Source organism: Gopherus flavomarginatus, chromosome 1, assembly GCF_025201925.1.
Source record: "Gopherus flavomarginatus isolate rGopFla2 chromosome 1, rGopFla2.mat.asm, whole genome shotgun sequence".
NCBI classification, from domain to species: Eukaryota; Metazoa; Chordata; order Testudines; family Testudinidae; genus Gopherus; species Gopherus flavomarginatus.
The window spans coordinates 27422377-27438637 of record NC_066617.1 but is presented as its reverse complement, the minus strand read 5'-3'; the positions used below and the strand labels follow the sequence as shown (position 1 = coordinate 27438637).

The 16261-nt window shown below is 42.6% G+C and overlaps 1 protein-coding gene across 4 annotated transcripts in view; it reads left to right on the top strand.

Moving 5' to 3' along the window:
* RELN (reelin) overlaps window positions 1–16261 on the top strand; it is a 480031-nt gene that overhangs the window by 190131 nt on the left and 273639 nt on the right. For all 4 annotated transcript variants that reach the window (XM_050925235.1, XM_050925228.1, XM_050925256.1 and 1 more), the window contains exon 5: window positions 13956–13988. In XM_050925235.1, coding sequence (XP_050781192.1) covers window positions 13956–13988 — 33 coding nt within the window. The remainder of the gene's footprint in view (window positions 1–13955; window positions 13989–16261) is intronic.

Sequence of the window (16261 nt, the reverse complement as noted above, 5' to 3'; positions counted from 1 at the left end):
GGAAGGAGGCTATTTCATTGATCAGAGAAAATCTGGAGTTAGGATCTTTTTATATCCTGAAGTCAGTTATCTTTTTAGATTTGCACCTCCTAATGAGTGATCAGGATTTCATATGTAGGTCCCAATTGTTAAACAAGAACGAACATAAAAAAATTAAAAAAAGCATATTCTAAAATACTCTGAAACTTTTAAAACATGCTAACCTCTATTTTTGTCAGAAACACAGATTGAATAACTATGAATGTATTAACTGTAAAAAAATGCAATATGCCTGAAGCTAAAGTTTCATTTACCATTGATCTGGATGGTATTTTTTAGAGAATCTGTTTTCCCATTTTGCAAAAGTAGGTCATCAGATTTCTGCTAGTCAGCTACAACATTTGATCATTTTTAAAGCTAAACAGGAGTGTTTGAAGTATACTAACTTCTTCAAAACTCAAATTGTTGCTATAGGTTATCATATAAATCCTTTTGATGAATGATCTGATAATAAATCTTATATTGTGAAAGTATGTCTACAAACAGGACATACTACACTGAACACCCTTCATTAAAATACTTGGTGCTGAAGTGGGTATTCATCACTTATGGTGGAAAAGCAAAGGAACTTCTGCATTTACACTGACTCGAGTTTTATGTATACACCCCAACAATCCCATTTTCATGTTAGAAGAGAGAGTGGAAAAATGGCCAAAAAGTATGTCTGTGGTCAATCCAAAAGAAATATTCCAAAATCAGAGCTGCATCATGCAGATTCATAAATAAGGGGAAATTCCATGAGATAAGCCCCTTTAAGCATCAGACAGAACTGAAGATATTTTTGATGAGTTTGGGAATGCTTTTATGTTCAGCTTTTTATAGGAAGATGTAGCTGAATATTTGATCAAGAGAATGAAACAAACAGAACGGAACTGTGAGTGGTAGAGTTATGCAGAGCCTTGAAGATGAGGACAAGAAACTTTAATTTGATGGGGGGTAGAAAATAGAAAGCAACTAGTGGGGTTAAAAGAGGAGGCTGCCCTTGTCAGACTGATGAGCTGGGAAGATGGTATTAGTAGCTGTGTTTTGAGTGAACTAGAAGAACATGACTGGAGATGTTGGGGGACGCCATAATGAATTATTGTTATTATTGTAACACCTAGGAGCCCTAGTCATGAACCAGAAGCCTATTATGCTAGGTGCTGTACAAAGGTTACAGTAATCAAGATGGGAGATGATGAAAGCCTGGATCAGTGTTTTCACTATGTGAACAGAAAGAAAAGGTTGGATTTTGGAAATGTGGGGAAGAATTGACAAGATCTAGACATGGGCTGCATGTGCAGGGCAAGAGAGAGCGGTAGTTGCAGGGGCCTGGGAAGATGGTTTTGCTGTCAACAGTGGCGGAATTTCAAGAGTGTAGCACTGGAGTACAGTTTTGGATATGTTGTTTGCACTGACAGTGCAACTCCTAGGTGAAGACTCAGAAATGTGGGCTGAGATCTGAGATTAGATGGTGTCACCAGACCTAGCTTCTCCCAACTCCAAAGCATTTGCCGCCACACCCTGGCTTTTGCAGGAGGTTTATTTCTTTAAAAGAAGTTAGCCAAAAAAACATGTTTCCTTGATTAGGGTGGAGTAAAACTAATACACTAATAAACACTTGCCAAAGCAAAGTCATGCTGGCAAAGGATTAGACCTGCTGAATTACATTACATAGCTCTAGACGGGGTAGGATAGTACAGTATAGAAATAGTAAAGCTTTTGTAAAGATAGCTAATAGTATAGTACTCTGGAATAAGGAGAGTATCAGTGGATTAGAGGGGTGGCTAATGTAGTTGCCACTAACTAGAGAAGTGTCATAGGTAAGGCTATGTTTGTCATGGGTATTTTTAGTAAAAGTCACGGACAGGTCACAGGCAGTAAACAAAAATTTACAGCCCGTGACCTGTCCATGACTTGTACTATATACCCCGACTAAATTTTGAGATGGGGAGGCAGCCTGGCGGTGCCATGGGTGCTGCAGGGGAGCGGGGGTTGGCAGGGCTGGCAGGCTCCCTACCAGGCTCTGGGCCTCCTTGGAAGTGGTGACATCCCTCAGCTCCTAGGCGGAGGCGCAGCCAGGCAGCTCTGTGTGCTGGCTTCACCCCAAGTGCCGGCTCCACAACTCCCATTGGCCAGGAACTGCGGCCAATGGGAGCTGTAGGGGCGATGCCTGCAGGCGGAGGCAGCGTGCAGAGCCCCCAAAGTAAGCACCGCCCAGAGCTCTTCCTCCCTCACATATCCCAATCCCCAGCCCTGAGTCCGCCACCCAAACTCCTGCTGCTGCTTGGGGAGAGGGGCACAGTGGCCCAAGACTGCCTCAGGATTGGTCGGTGCGGCTGGCCCAGGGGCTGCCTGAGGTGCTCAGGTGGCCTCTGAGCCATCCGCACCAGCCACTGCAGAAGTCACAGAGGTCACGGAAATTCACAGAATGTGTGATTTCCCTGACCTCCATGACAAACTTGCAGCCTTAGTCATAGGACCATAGAAATTAGAGATGGAAACAGATTATTCCCTGCCAGTGCAGAATTGTCCCTTTGATGCATAATTTCTAGCTTTGTCCAACCTAGTGTTAAATGTCACACGTTATGGGGTTTCCACTGATTCTTTAAGGAGCCTACTCTACAGTCTTAGAGATATCACTGTAGGGAAGTTTATCCTGAGATTCAGCCCAAATTCTCATTTTTCTATTTTCTTCCAGTCACTTTCTACGATATTTACCCAAAATGTGCTTGATAGACTGATTTTTTCTTACATTGAAACATAAATTGGAGGCTTTTCTAGGCACACTTTAGTATTTTATAAAATTACACGGAGGGCTTGAGTTCAGAAATGACACAGAGTTCCTTGACTTGTGTGTCCATGCAAGTAAAGCAATCCTAAGGCAACATACTCTGGAGGGAAAGGTTCAACCTCAGTGTTTAAACAGTTCTTTATAGTAAATAGAAAATACTGGCTGCTGTCTGAAAAAAAAATTATTTTTTATTTTGTTCTTCGTCAAACTGCTAAGGAAAAAAAGAGGGAGATTAGCGTCTTACATATTCTTCACAACATACCATGAGCATCTATTCATATGCCCCTTTGTGAGGAACTGATGTGCTGCAGCTAACGGTCTCTGGGTTTGAAATTCTGGGCAAAACGTTTTCCTAGAAGAGCTGATGACTCAGTACCTCACTTCCCCTTTTGATCTAATAGAGTCTAAATTTGTTAGCTATTAGAGCTCGGCACAAAGTCCATTTGTTTACTAAGGATTTTGCTTGTAAAAGCGAGGATTATGGGCGGCTCCTTATAATAGGCTTTGCCTACCCTGTTTTGAGTTGTATACACTCTGATGTTTACTTGCTGCTGTAGACAGGCTGTGAACCTTCCTGTACATGTCATTTTTGCCTTCCCACTTTTAGGTGTCTCTAGTCTGCACTGGCATTGGTGGGACATAGTCACATTTAATTTGTGTTATGTTAGCAGTTCAGTTCTGGGTAGTGCCAACTTTTATTTAGCTAACATGTCAGCTACTGCAGTTTCTCACTATCTTATCTCCCCTTTCCCATTTCTCTCCTCTCCTGTTCATCCAAAACACTGGTTCCTTTCCTGATGATGTAATAACATCTTCCCCTTACTTGTGTCTTTGTGCTGGCTTCCACTTGTTGTCCACATAAAATTCAAACTGTTAATTCAAAGGACTCTGTAATTCTGTCCTCTCTTATATATTTGACTTCATTGGCTCCACCACTCCCTTTTATTCCTTTTGTCTTGCTCATGGTTGTAGCATAGCTTTCTTTCTCTCCTTCAGTCACTCCTTACTATGTGCCTTCTGCAATGCTGCCCCCTACACTTGGAAAAGGTTACCAATCATTGTATGGCAAGCCTCCTCCTTTTCCTTGTATTGTTCTATATTGTACCTGCTCGTGCCTAAGCACTATTGGGCAGTGTGACTCTATTATTTGCATGGTACAATTCATGTGTGGTAAAGCACTGTCTAGGCACTATAACTATTTATTATTTATATTAATTGTTATTTAAATAATGTATAATCAACTCATTTACATAGTTTTTTAAAAAGAGAGTGTCATCCCCATCGAAGCTATATGCATTTTTAATCCACACGCATATGCCATATACATTTCAAGCTGCCCACTTGAAGGGTCTGAGGGGGATTTGTTAACTGAGAATCACAATTTTAAATAAATATTAAATACTCTTTTTTTCCCTATCATTTGTCAAGTTTATTATAGTTTATGATACTTTTAAAAAATAAGTAGGAATTTTTCATGGTTCTATATTATTACTTTGTTTTGGAACATATGCTATTTTGTTGAACTTTAATGAAATAACTTGAGGAGACTTAATTTGCCTCTCAGCTGTGCAGTATCAGCCTGTGTATAATTTACATTGCTTTAAAATAAGTAATCCTTTGGACCGATAAAAAGGGAAGATTTGAGAATAGCTAGAAAACCACTATAATCAATTTTGTGTGATGCTCCAAATGTATAACATTTTGGGACCTTAATTATAATACCTGAAGGTCAAAACAGTGCTGTATTGCAATAAAATATAAAATGTAATAAAGAAATTATTCCTGGGGAGATGAAAGTCTAGATTCATCACTCATTAAATGGTAAATTCATAGCCTTTGTGTAATTTGTCATCTTTAGCTGAGGAATTTGAATGACAAATTAGGTGAAGGGATACCTGAGGCAAAAATACATCAGCATTTGGATACAGTAGAGAAGTGGAAAATGTAGTCTCCTTCAACAATGTTTATTTGTCACAAAAGTATTTTGTTCTACATTTAGTGTTTGTCTAACTCCACCTTTTGTTTTTTAAATTAATAATTAGTTGTGCTAATATGCATAAATATCATCAGTTTGGTGCAATGGGCAGTCCATTGTTACAACTAGATTTGTTTTGTGTTATGTATATAATTGAAAAGCCTGTGCTTTTATTTTATTGAACCTCTTAGGAACCTAATTCTGAATTCCTTGTCCACAAACAAAGAGACACATGGAAGTCAATGGAATTTATGTGTTTAAGGCTATATTTACACTTGGAGCTTGGGGTATGAGTCCCAGTTTGAGTAGACATACCTGAGATAGTTCTCATTGAGCTAGTGCACTAAGAACAGTAATGTAGCTGCAGGTAATGCAGGCACCAGCAGGCAGTGGCATGGGATAGCTGCCCTATGTACCAGTGGGGTCCGGTCAACTAGCCCATGACTCCACTCACTGCTGCCCATGCTACCTTGACTACATTACTATTTTTAGACACTAAGATTGCACAAGCATAGATAGCATTTTTTTTTCAATACAATATTTTTCAAGACATCATGGGCTGCATTCTCATTTACAATAAGGCTCATTAACAGGAGCTTTAGAGTATGTCTACACTGCAAAGGGTCCCTGGAGGGCTTGTTAGTCTGGTTTTTAGCTCGTGTAGAAGCCTGTACCACCACATCCACTGTTGTTATTAATAATATAATGTAATATAAATATTATATAATATAAGGAGATATACCTATCTCATAGAACTGGAAGGGACACTGAAAGGTCATCAAGTCCAGCCTCCTGCCTTCACTAGCAGGACCAAGTACTGATTTTTCCCCAGATCCCCAAGTGGCCCCCTCAGAGATTGAACTCACAACCCTGGGTTTAGCAGGCCATAGCTAAATTAAAGTTAACATGGGTATACCTATCCATGTTACAATCACACCTTCACTTTGCAGTGTAGACATAGCCTCTCTACTTGGAGCACAGAACCTATTTTATTGGTTTGTTCTCAATAGCTAGTGACCTGTTTAAATTCAGATGACACTGGGGAGAAATCCTGCTCAGCCAATTGACCTAATACTACATTATCATAATCTTGTGTCAGTGACCAGCAATTCAGTGGCTTCTAAACATCCGCTTCCCCAGCTGTGTCCTCACAGGTATTTATTATCTACTGATGATCCTGCATCTAATGATGTGGGAGAGAAAATGGCTACAATGTCAGTGACAGAAGTCTTGTTCTGAGTCTGACCATTTATAGCATAAAGTGTTTTTTAATCCATACCATATCTGTACAGCTGTAATAACCTTAGTCCCAGATTTGGACCTTAGCGTCCAAAATATGGGGGTTAGCATGAAAACCTCCAAGCTTAGTTACCAGCTTGGACCTGGTACCTGCTGCCACCACCCAAAAAATTAGAGTGTTTTGGGGCACTCTGGTCCCCCTGAAAAACCTTTCCTGGGGACCCCAAGACCCAAATCCCTTGAGTCTCACAACAAAGGGAAATAATCCTTTTTCCCTTCCCCCCTCCAGGTGCTCCTGGAGAGATACACAGACACAAGTTCTGTGAATCCAAACAGAGTGAATCTCCCTCTCTGTTCCCAATCCTGGAAACAAAAAGTACTTTCCTATTCCCCCAGAGGGAATGCAAAGTCAGGCTAGCAATCCAACACACAAATCTCCCCTTGATTTCTTCCTCCCACCAATTCCCTGGTGAGTACAGACTCAATTTCCCTGAAGTAAAGAAAAACTCCAACAGGTCTTAAAAGAAAGCTTTATATAAAAAGAAAGAAAAATAAGTACAAATGTTCTCTCTGTATTAAGATGATACAACACAGGGTCAATTGCTTAAAAGAATATTGAATAAACAGCCTTATTCAAAAAGAATACAAATCAAAGCACTCCAGCACTTATATTCATGCAAATACCAAAGAAAAGAAACCATATAACTTACTATCTGATCTCTTTGTCCTTACACTTGGAAACAGAAGACTAGAAAGTAGAACTACTTCTCCAAAGCTCAGAGAAAGCAGGCAGCCAGAAACAAAGACAAAGACACTCAAATCCCTCCACCCAAAGTTGAAAAAATCCGGTTTCCTGATTGGTCCTCTGGTCAGGTGCTTCAGGTGAAAGAGACATTAACCCTTAGCTATCTGTTTATGACACGCCCCCCAAATTGCAGACAGTGGGGAAGCTCACTGGCGGCGATTTCCTTCTAGAACTTGAAAAGAAACAGATTAATACAACACATACACCTTTACATATACTCCTAAGTATATAACTAACAGACTTCTACATTTTAAGAACACTTTTTAACTACTGAATTCTGGGAAACTTTCACGGGAGAGTGCATCAGCAACTTTATTAGAAGCTCCTGTGATGTGTTGAATTTCAAAATCAAAATCTTGGAGAGCTAAACTTCAACGAAGAAGTTTCTTGTTGTTCCCCTTGGCAGTATGAAGCCACTTTAGTGCAGCATGGTCAGTTTGTAGTTGGAACCGCCGTCCCCAAACATATGGGCGTAGCTTTTCCAGGGCGTACACAATGGCATAGCATTCCTTTTTACTGACTGACCAGTGACTTTCCCTCTCAGACAGTTTCTTGCTGAGAAACACGACAGGATGGAAGTTGTGATCTGTTGCTTCCTGCATGAGCACTGCTCCTATACCACGCTCAGATGCATCTGTGGTTACTAGGAATGGCTTGTCAAAATCCGGGGCCCTGAGCACAGGGTCAGACATGAGCGTTGCCTTAAGTTGGGTAAAGGCCTTTTGACACTCATCAGTTCACTTAACTGCATTTGGCTGGGTCTTTTTGGTCAGGTCGGTCAGTGGGGCAGCGATTTGGCTGTAGTGTGGTACAAATCGCCTGTAGTATCCGGCCAAGCCTAAGAAGGATTGGACCTGTTTCTTTGACCTTGGGACAGGCCACTTTTGGATAGCATCCACCTTGGCCTGTAGGGGGTTTATGGTTCCTCGACCCACCTGGTGCCCCAGGTAAGTCACTCTGTTTTGGCCTATTTGACACTTTTTGGCCTTAACAGTTAGTTCTGCCTGCCTGATGCGCTTAAAGACCTTTTCCAGGTGTAGTAGGTGTTCGGGCCAGGAGTCTGAAAAAATGGCCACATCATCGAGGTAGGCAACTGCAAATTTTCCCAGTCCAGCTAGTAGACCATCTACCAGCCTCTGGAAGGTGGCGGGTGCATTTCGAAGGCCGAAAGGAAGGACATTGAATTCATACACCCCCGCATGGGTGACGAATGCTGACCTCTCCTTGGCAGGTTTATCTAGCGGTACTTGCCAGTACCCCTTGGTTAAGTTTATTGTAGAGATGAACTGGGCACGTCCCAACTTTTTTAATAGCTCATCGCTACGTGGCATTGGATAGTTGTTCGGACGAGTTACAGCATTTAGCTTACGGTAGTCCACGCAAAAGCGTATTTTCCCATCTGGTTTGGGTACCAGAACCACTGGAGATGCCCATGCACTGGTAGATGAGCGGATTATACCCATCTGTAGCATGTTTTGGATCTCCCGTTCTATAGCAGCTTGGGCATGAGGAGACACTCGGTAGGGTGGGGTTCTGATTGGGTGAGCATTACCTGTATCAATGGAGTGGTATGCCCGTTCAGTCCGTTCTGGGGTGGCTGAGAACAATGGGGCGAAGCTAGTGCACAGCTCCTTGATTTGCTGCCGCTGCAGACGTTCCAGAGTGGTTGAGAGGTTCACCTCTTCCACGCCACCGTCTTTTTTCTCGTCGTAGTAGACACCGTCAGGCCACTCAGCATCCTCTCCCTGGACTGTAAACTGACAAACCTGTAAGTTTTTGGAATAGAAAGGCTTGAGAGAATTAACATGGTACACTTTAGGCTTTAGTGAGGAATTGGGAAATGCTATGAGGTAGTTTACAGCTCCCAGGCGCTCTTGGACCGTGAATGGCCCTTCCCATGAGGCTTCCATCTTATGGGCCTGTTGCGCCTTCAAGACCATAACCTGGTCTCCTACCTTGAAGGACCGATCTCTGGCATGTCTGTTATACCAGGCCTTTTGCTCTTTTTGAGCATCCTGTAGGTTCTCTTTAGCAAGGGCTAAAGAGTGTCGGAGGGTGCTTTGTAGGTTGCTTACAAAGTCCAGCATGTTAGTTCCTGGAGAAGGCGTAAACCCCTCCCATTGCTGCTTTACCAACTGTAATGGCCCCTTAACCTCGTGACCATACACAAGTTCAAATGGTGAAAACCCTAAACTGGGATGTGGTACAGCCCTGTAGGCAAACAGCAACTGCTGCAACACTAGGTCCCAATTATTGGAGAATTCGTTGATGAATTTTCGTATCATGGCCCCCAAAGTTCCATTGAACCTTTCCACCAGGCCATTGGTTTGATGGTGGTATGGGGTGGCAACCAAGTGATTCACCCCATGAGTTTCCCACAGTTTTTCCATGGTCCCTGCCAGGAAATTAGACCCTGAATCTGTAAGGATGTCGGAGGGCCAACCTACCCTGGCAAAGATGTCTGTTAGGGCCAGGCACACAGTGTTAGCCCTGGTGTTGCCTAGAGCTACTGCTTCCGGCCATCGGGTAGCAAAGTCCACTAAAGTCAGTACGTACTGCTTTCCTCTGGGCGTCTTTTTTGGGAAAGGGCCCAGAATATTCACAGCTACTTGCTGAAATGGGACCTCAATTATGGGGAGTGGCTGGAGAGGGGCCTTGACCTGGTCTTGAGGCTTTCCCACTTTTTGGCATACCTTACAAGACCGGACATACTTGGCAACATCCTTGCCCATCCCCTCCCAGTGGAAGGACTTCCCCAACCGGTCCTTGGTTCTGTTCACCCCAGCATGGCCACTGGGATGATCATGGGCTAAGCTTAAGAGCTTCCCCCGGTACTTAGTTGGAACCACCAACTGTTTTTGCGGCTGCCATTCTTCCCGGTGTTCACCAGAAAGAATTTCCTTGTATAAAAGTCCTTGGTCTATAACAAACCGGGATCGATTAGAAGAGCTGAGAGGCGGTGGGGTGCTTCGTGCCGCCGCCCAAGCTTTCTGAAGGCTGTCATCTGCTTCCTGCTCAGTCTGGAACTGTTCCCTTGAGGCTGGGGTCACCAGTTCTTCCTCAGACTGTGGACTTGGGCTTGGTCCCTCTGGAAGCGCTGTAGGTGATGGGGTTGTTTCCGTTGCTGGTGAACCGCTCTCCGCTGGTGCACCTGAGGGCATTTCAGGCTCTGGCTGAGCCTTTTGGGTATGGCTGTCTTTTGCTTCTGCCAGTTTTGGCTCGCTGGCGCCCTTTGGCGTTGAGTTTGAAGATGTGGTTGCACTTGCTGGTGCTGGTTGCTGTTCCAGTTCCGGGCCTGGGACTGGAGGTGCTGGGTCTGTTTCAGTGGTAGGCATGGAATCCGGGTCCACTACCTCTGTCTGGGTCTCTGGTAACACAGACGGGGCCTCTGTGGACGGTTCAGGAACAGGAATGGGTCTGGAAGCTTGCCTGGTTTGGCTACGTGTGACCATTCCCACTCTCTTGGCCCGCCTCACCTGGTTGGCCAAGTCTTCCCCCAGTAGCATGGGGATAGGATAATTGTCATAGACTGCAAAAGTCCACATTCCTGACCAGCCTTTGTACTGGACAGGCAGTTGAGCTGTAGGCAAGTCTACAGCTTGTGACATGAAGGGGTAAATTGTAACTTTGGCCTTTGGGTTGATGAATTTGGGGTCAACGAAGGATTGGTGGATAGCTGACACTTGTGCCCCCGTGTCTCTCCACGCAGTAACCTTTTTTCCGCCCACTCTCAAATTTTCCCTTCGTTCCAAGGGTATTTGAGAGGCATCCGGGCCTGGGGATCTTTGGTGTGATGGTGGTGTAATGAATTGCACTCGCATGGTGTTCTTGGGACACTTGGCCTTGATATGTCCCAGTTCATTACACTTAAAGCATCTTCCATCTGATGGATCACTGGGCCGAGGTGAGTTACTGGAGACTGGTGAGGTTGAAGGGTAGGGTATCTGTGGCTTTACTTGGGTGGTATGTGGGGTTTTTGGCTGTCCTCGGTTGTAGGGTTTATGGTCTGTGTGCCCCCTGGGGTAATCGTTCCCCTTGACAGTAGCTTTCTTGCTTTCTGCCAGTTCCATCCATTTGGCTCCAATCTTCCCCGCCTCAGCGATATTCTTGGGGTTTCCATTTTGTATGTACCGTGTGATGTCTTCAGGAACACCATCCAAGAACTGCTCCATTTGTATGAGGAGGTTCAGTTCTTCCAAGGTTTGAATGTTGTTTCCTGTTAGCCAGGCCTCATAGTTTTTTGCAATGTAGTAGGCGTGTTTGGGAAATGACACCTCTGGTTTCCACTTTTGGGTTCTGAAGCGCCGACGGGCATGATCTGGGGTTATCCCCATCCTGTATCTGGCCTTGGTTAGGAAAAGTTTATAGTCATTCATTTGGTGCTTAGGCATTTCAGCTGCCACCTCTGCTAAAGGTCCACTGAGCTGTGACCTCAATTCTACCATGTACTGGTCTTCGGGAATGCTGTACCCAAGACAGGCTCTTTCAAAATTTTCCAAGAAGGCCTCGGTGTCATCACCTGCCTTGTAGGTGGGAAATTTTCTGTGCTGTGGAGCAATATTTGGTGCCGGGTTGTTAGGGTTGGCTGGCACAGGCAGCCCAGCTTTTGCCAACTTCAGTTCATGTTTTCTCTGTTTTTTCTTCTTTTTATTCTCTTTTTGTTGTTTTTTCATTTCTTGGTGGTGGGCCGCCTCCTCTTTTTCTTGCTTCCTTCTGTGGGCCAACTTATCTTCTGCTTGTTTTCTTCGGTAGGCCATTTCTTCTTTTTTTAGTTTTTTTTTGTGTGCTGCCTTTTTGATCTGTTCTTTTCTTTTTTTTATTTCCATTTTTTTTTGTTTTATTTCCAGTTGTCGCCTGTGTTCAGCTTCTTTGATTTGTTCTTCGGCGTCAATTTTTGCCTTAGAAGTCATGGTTCCTGTTTTCTTGTGTTGGGGTGCCCTCCGGTGTTTATCTTCTGAACTGCAGGTTCTCTGTTGCCTCCTGAAGTCTGCCTAGCAACAGTGCCTTTAGTTAATTTTTCTTTTCTCTCTCTAGCTAATGTTCAATGAAGGGAAACCAGAAAAACCACTTTATTTGCATGCATATAAGTGCCGGTACTTGCCTCCTAATGGGAGGGCTATTGCATGACAAAAGACCCTTAACATGCAAGCCACAAACTGCGAGAGAGAGCAGAAAAAAAAATTCTCTCTGGTTCCCTTTTAAAACCAACTGCTTCTCTCTGCTAAAAAGCCCTTAGCAGAGAAAAGAAAAATATAATATTTCTACTGGCTTCTGGGTTCTGTCTATCTCCCACCAGCTGCCACTCATGTAATAACCTTAGTCCCAGATTTGGACCTTAGCGTCCAAAATATGGGGGTTAGCATGAAAACCTCCAAGCTTAGTTACCAGCTTGGACCTGGTACCTGCTGCCACCACCCAAAAAATTAGAGTGTTTTGGGGCACTCTGGTCCCCCTGAAAAACCTTTCCTGGGGACCCCAAGACCCAAATCCCTTGAGTCTCACAACAAAGGGAAATAATCCTTTTCCCTTCCCCCCTCCAGGTGCTCCTGGAGAGATACACAGACACAAGTTCTGTGAATCCAAACAGAGTGAATCTCCCTCTCTGTTCCCAATCCTGGAAACAAAAAGTACTTTCCTATTCCCCCAGAGGGAATGCAAAGTCAGGCTAGCAATCCAACACACAAATCTCCCCTTGATTTCTTCCTCCCACCAATTCCCTGGTGAGTACAGACTCAATTTCCCTGAAGTAAAGAAAAACTCCAACAGGTCTTAAAAGAAAGCTTTATATAAAAAGAAAGAAAAATAAGTACAAATGTTCTCTCTGTATTAAGATGATACAACACAGGGTCAATTGCTTAAAAGAATATTGAATAAACAGCCTTATTCAAAAATAATACAAATCAAAGCACTCCAGCACTTATATTCATGCAAATACCAAAGAAAAGAAACCATATAACTTACTATCTGATCTCTTTGTCCTTACACTTGGAAACAGAAGACTAGAAAGTAGAACTACTTCTCCAAAGCTCAGAGAAAGCAGGCAGCCAGAAACAAAGACAAAGACACTCAAATCCCTCCACCCAAAGTTGAAAAAATCCGGTTTCCTGATTGGTCCTCTGGTCAGGTGCTTCAGGTGAAAGAGACATTAACCCTTAGCTATCTGTTTATGACAACAGCAAATGAAGAAAGATTGATTTTCCTCTACCATTGTATCAGCAAAGTCCCAAACTGCAAAATTTTTCCATGTGGTGAACAACGTGGTTAATTCAGGATGTTTCTATAGTAAGAGTCAAGCTCTTCCTCTCTGCAAGGAGTTTTCTACATGCTTTCTGGATAAGAATGCTCAGATTCAGCTGCCTAGTCTGTCTCTGTGGTAGGAGGAACAAATGCTGAATCTTCTCTGCTTTAGGTTCGGATTATCATTATATAGTGTTAGTAAAAGATCAAAATCTCATAAGATTTTTAAATTTCACATAGGCCACAACCATGCACTGGATTTTTAAAATATATTTTATTGTATGATGGAAATCACAGATGGAAAAGGCCTATGAAGGGCATAATTCTGCAAAGTACTTAAGCACTTGCTTAATGTTAAACGTATTATTACGTGCTTTGCTGAATCAGGGCCAAAGTCAGCCCTTATAATATTATTTTGCATTTCTTTGTACAGTATAGTGAAGTTTAAATGACCCAAGAGTGTGTTCTTTTGCTTCTTATCATGGGCAACTATTCCATAATCTAACAGATCTCAATCTCAGGAATTTTTTGCTGATATTCAACTTAATTTTTTCCTATATTAATATCTTCCAATTATTTCTAGTTATGTCTCCTAGCCCCACTTTAAAATGTTCTCTCTTTGTCTACAGGTAAAACTGCTTGTAACTGTTATTTAGTGTACTTATTGACTTTTAAGTAGAAAACAATTCTACCATCATTTTCTAGATGTTTGTTTTTATCATATTATTTAATTTATACCCTGTTCTTCATAAATTAAAACTTCAGTATAATTGACTTAATAACATGTATGCTATTACAAGATATTTTACACTGTACAGAATTTAAATACAGTATTTAATTCCTATTTTAGTCAAAATTCACATATTATTTGTCTTTATTTTCCTCAGCTCCGACAGAAGCCTCATTGCATCCTCATCTAGGTATGTGTAAAAGTGTTTACTATTATTGTCATAACTTGAAATCACTAGCTTTTTATACATAAATAACCTGTAAAATCATATAGAAATTGTTGCTTTGGAGAAATTCAAATAAATATGAGACTCATTTAAAAGAGATCAAATTAAATCTAGTTCTGGTTGGTTTGCTATTTATCATGATTTTTTCATTGCCACTTGCTTATTGGCTCTGAGTTCTTGCAACATGAATACATGGTGTCTCATAACTTGCCTCTCTAATTATAGGCTAGATTATCAGTTTGTGATTGAGCCTGTAGTAAGAGATACTGTGCTCTTGCACCATCCCTGGAGCAGCCCGGTAGGAAGATTGTGCACCTGTTTTTCCTGCTGCTTCAGGGAGGGAGCAAACTACAGAAGATCTATACATGAGGAAGCGTACAACTCCTGACCTGCTGCATTAACTGTGTTGCTGGGTAAATTGTGGGAAGGGTAGTCAAGACTCCATCCACTCCCACTCCTTCCAATCCATGTGGCATGACACACTGGCACTAGGGAGTAAGGGGCACATTAGCCTGCTTATTACTCTTTTATGTCAGTACAGGAGCAATAGGCCACTGTCTGGCTTTATGTGCTATTTGAAAACAAAAAGAAAAAGAAACAAGTGTTCTGTGGTCTAGTTAAATTCCTGATCTGACTGAATATCAAAACAGATTATTTTCTGACTAGTTTTGTGTGTTCTGTTTAACACGGTTGAGAGATGGACCTAACAGGTGTCACTCTGTGTAGGTACCTCTGAACATGGACACAGTTGTTTGCAGTCCATTTTGCCTTATATAGCTGTGCTGGATTGACTAGACAATGCTCTGAAAGAGTGGCCTATCAAGTCCTAAAATAGATCTTAAAAAAGAGAGACCTCCATGACTATAAGGCTGAGTGTCCCAATGTTCAGTACTCTCCAGTGATCATACTTGTTGCTGGCTTTAAAAAAAGCGTTTTTGGATATGCCCGTAGAGTCTAATAATGATCTCATTTGCACAAATGTTAATCAGGAATAATACCGCTGAAGTGATTGGAGTTATACTGATGTAAAACCATGTGATGTCAGGATCAGGCTTATCATTTCCAAAACGTTTAAAATGTGGGAATGCATTGAAGGCTTTTCCATCATGTGTTTATCAGTTTGGCCCAGATTCTGATACCCTTGCTCCCGCTGAGTAGTACCGTATTCCACTGTGGTCTCATTCCCTTCAGTGGGACTATCTGTGGAGTACTACACTATTCAGCATGACAAAGGGTATCAAGGATATCTGTCCATTTATGTCAGCATAACTTTTCCAAAATGACAGAAGAGAAATGGTAAACATAAAGGCTGAAAACCACAGAGAGTTTGATTTGAGCAGAAATATACTGTATTTGGTCCACAAAGCAAATCTAGGGGAAAAACTGGTGTTCAATGCTTATAGAGCAGTATGTAAAAAAAAATTAACATCACTAACTATTAATATACTCCTAAGTACCTTCACAGGAGACTAAGAATCATGGATTCTGATTCTGATCTTACTTACTCTAATGTAATCCAGAGTAACTCCATTGAACTCAGTGGATTTACACTGTTGAATAACTTGTGTCATACCAGAGTCAAGTCTATGGACATTAGAGATGTAAAATACCTGTTAGATCAGGGTGGCCAACAGGTGGCTCCGGAGCCGCATGCAGCTCTTCGGAATTTAATATGCATCTCTTTGCATAGGTGCTGACTCCGGGGCTGGAGCTACAGGTGCCAACTTTCCACTGCTCAACCCCAGGCCCTGCCCCCACTACAGCCCTTACCCCAAGGCTCCCACCCCTTCCTGTCCCCTCCCCTGAGTCTGCTGCACCCTTGCTCCTCCCCCCTCCATCACAGAGCCACCTGTACACTGCAAAACAGTTGATTGCAGCAGGCAGGAGGGCGAAGTGCTGATTGGCAGGGCTGCCGATGTGCTGGAGGTGGCGGGGTGGGGGAAGGCTGATGGGGGTTGCTGACGTATTACTGTGGCTCATTGGCAATATACATTGGTAAATTCTGGCTCCTTCTCAGGCTCAGGTGGCCACCCCTGTGTTAGATCATCTAGTCCAGGGGTCGGCAAGTTTTCAAAAGTGGTGTGCCGAGTCTTCATTTATTCACTCTAATTTAAGGTTTCGTGTGCCAGTAATACATTTTAACGTTTTTAGAAGGTCTCTTTCTATACGTCCATAATATATAACTAAACTATTGTTGTATGTAAAGTAAATAAGGTTTTTAAAATTAAGTTAAAATG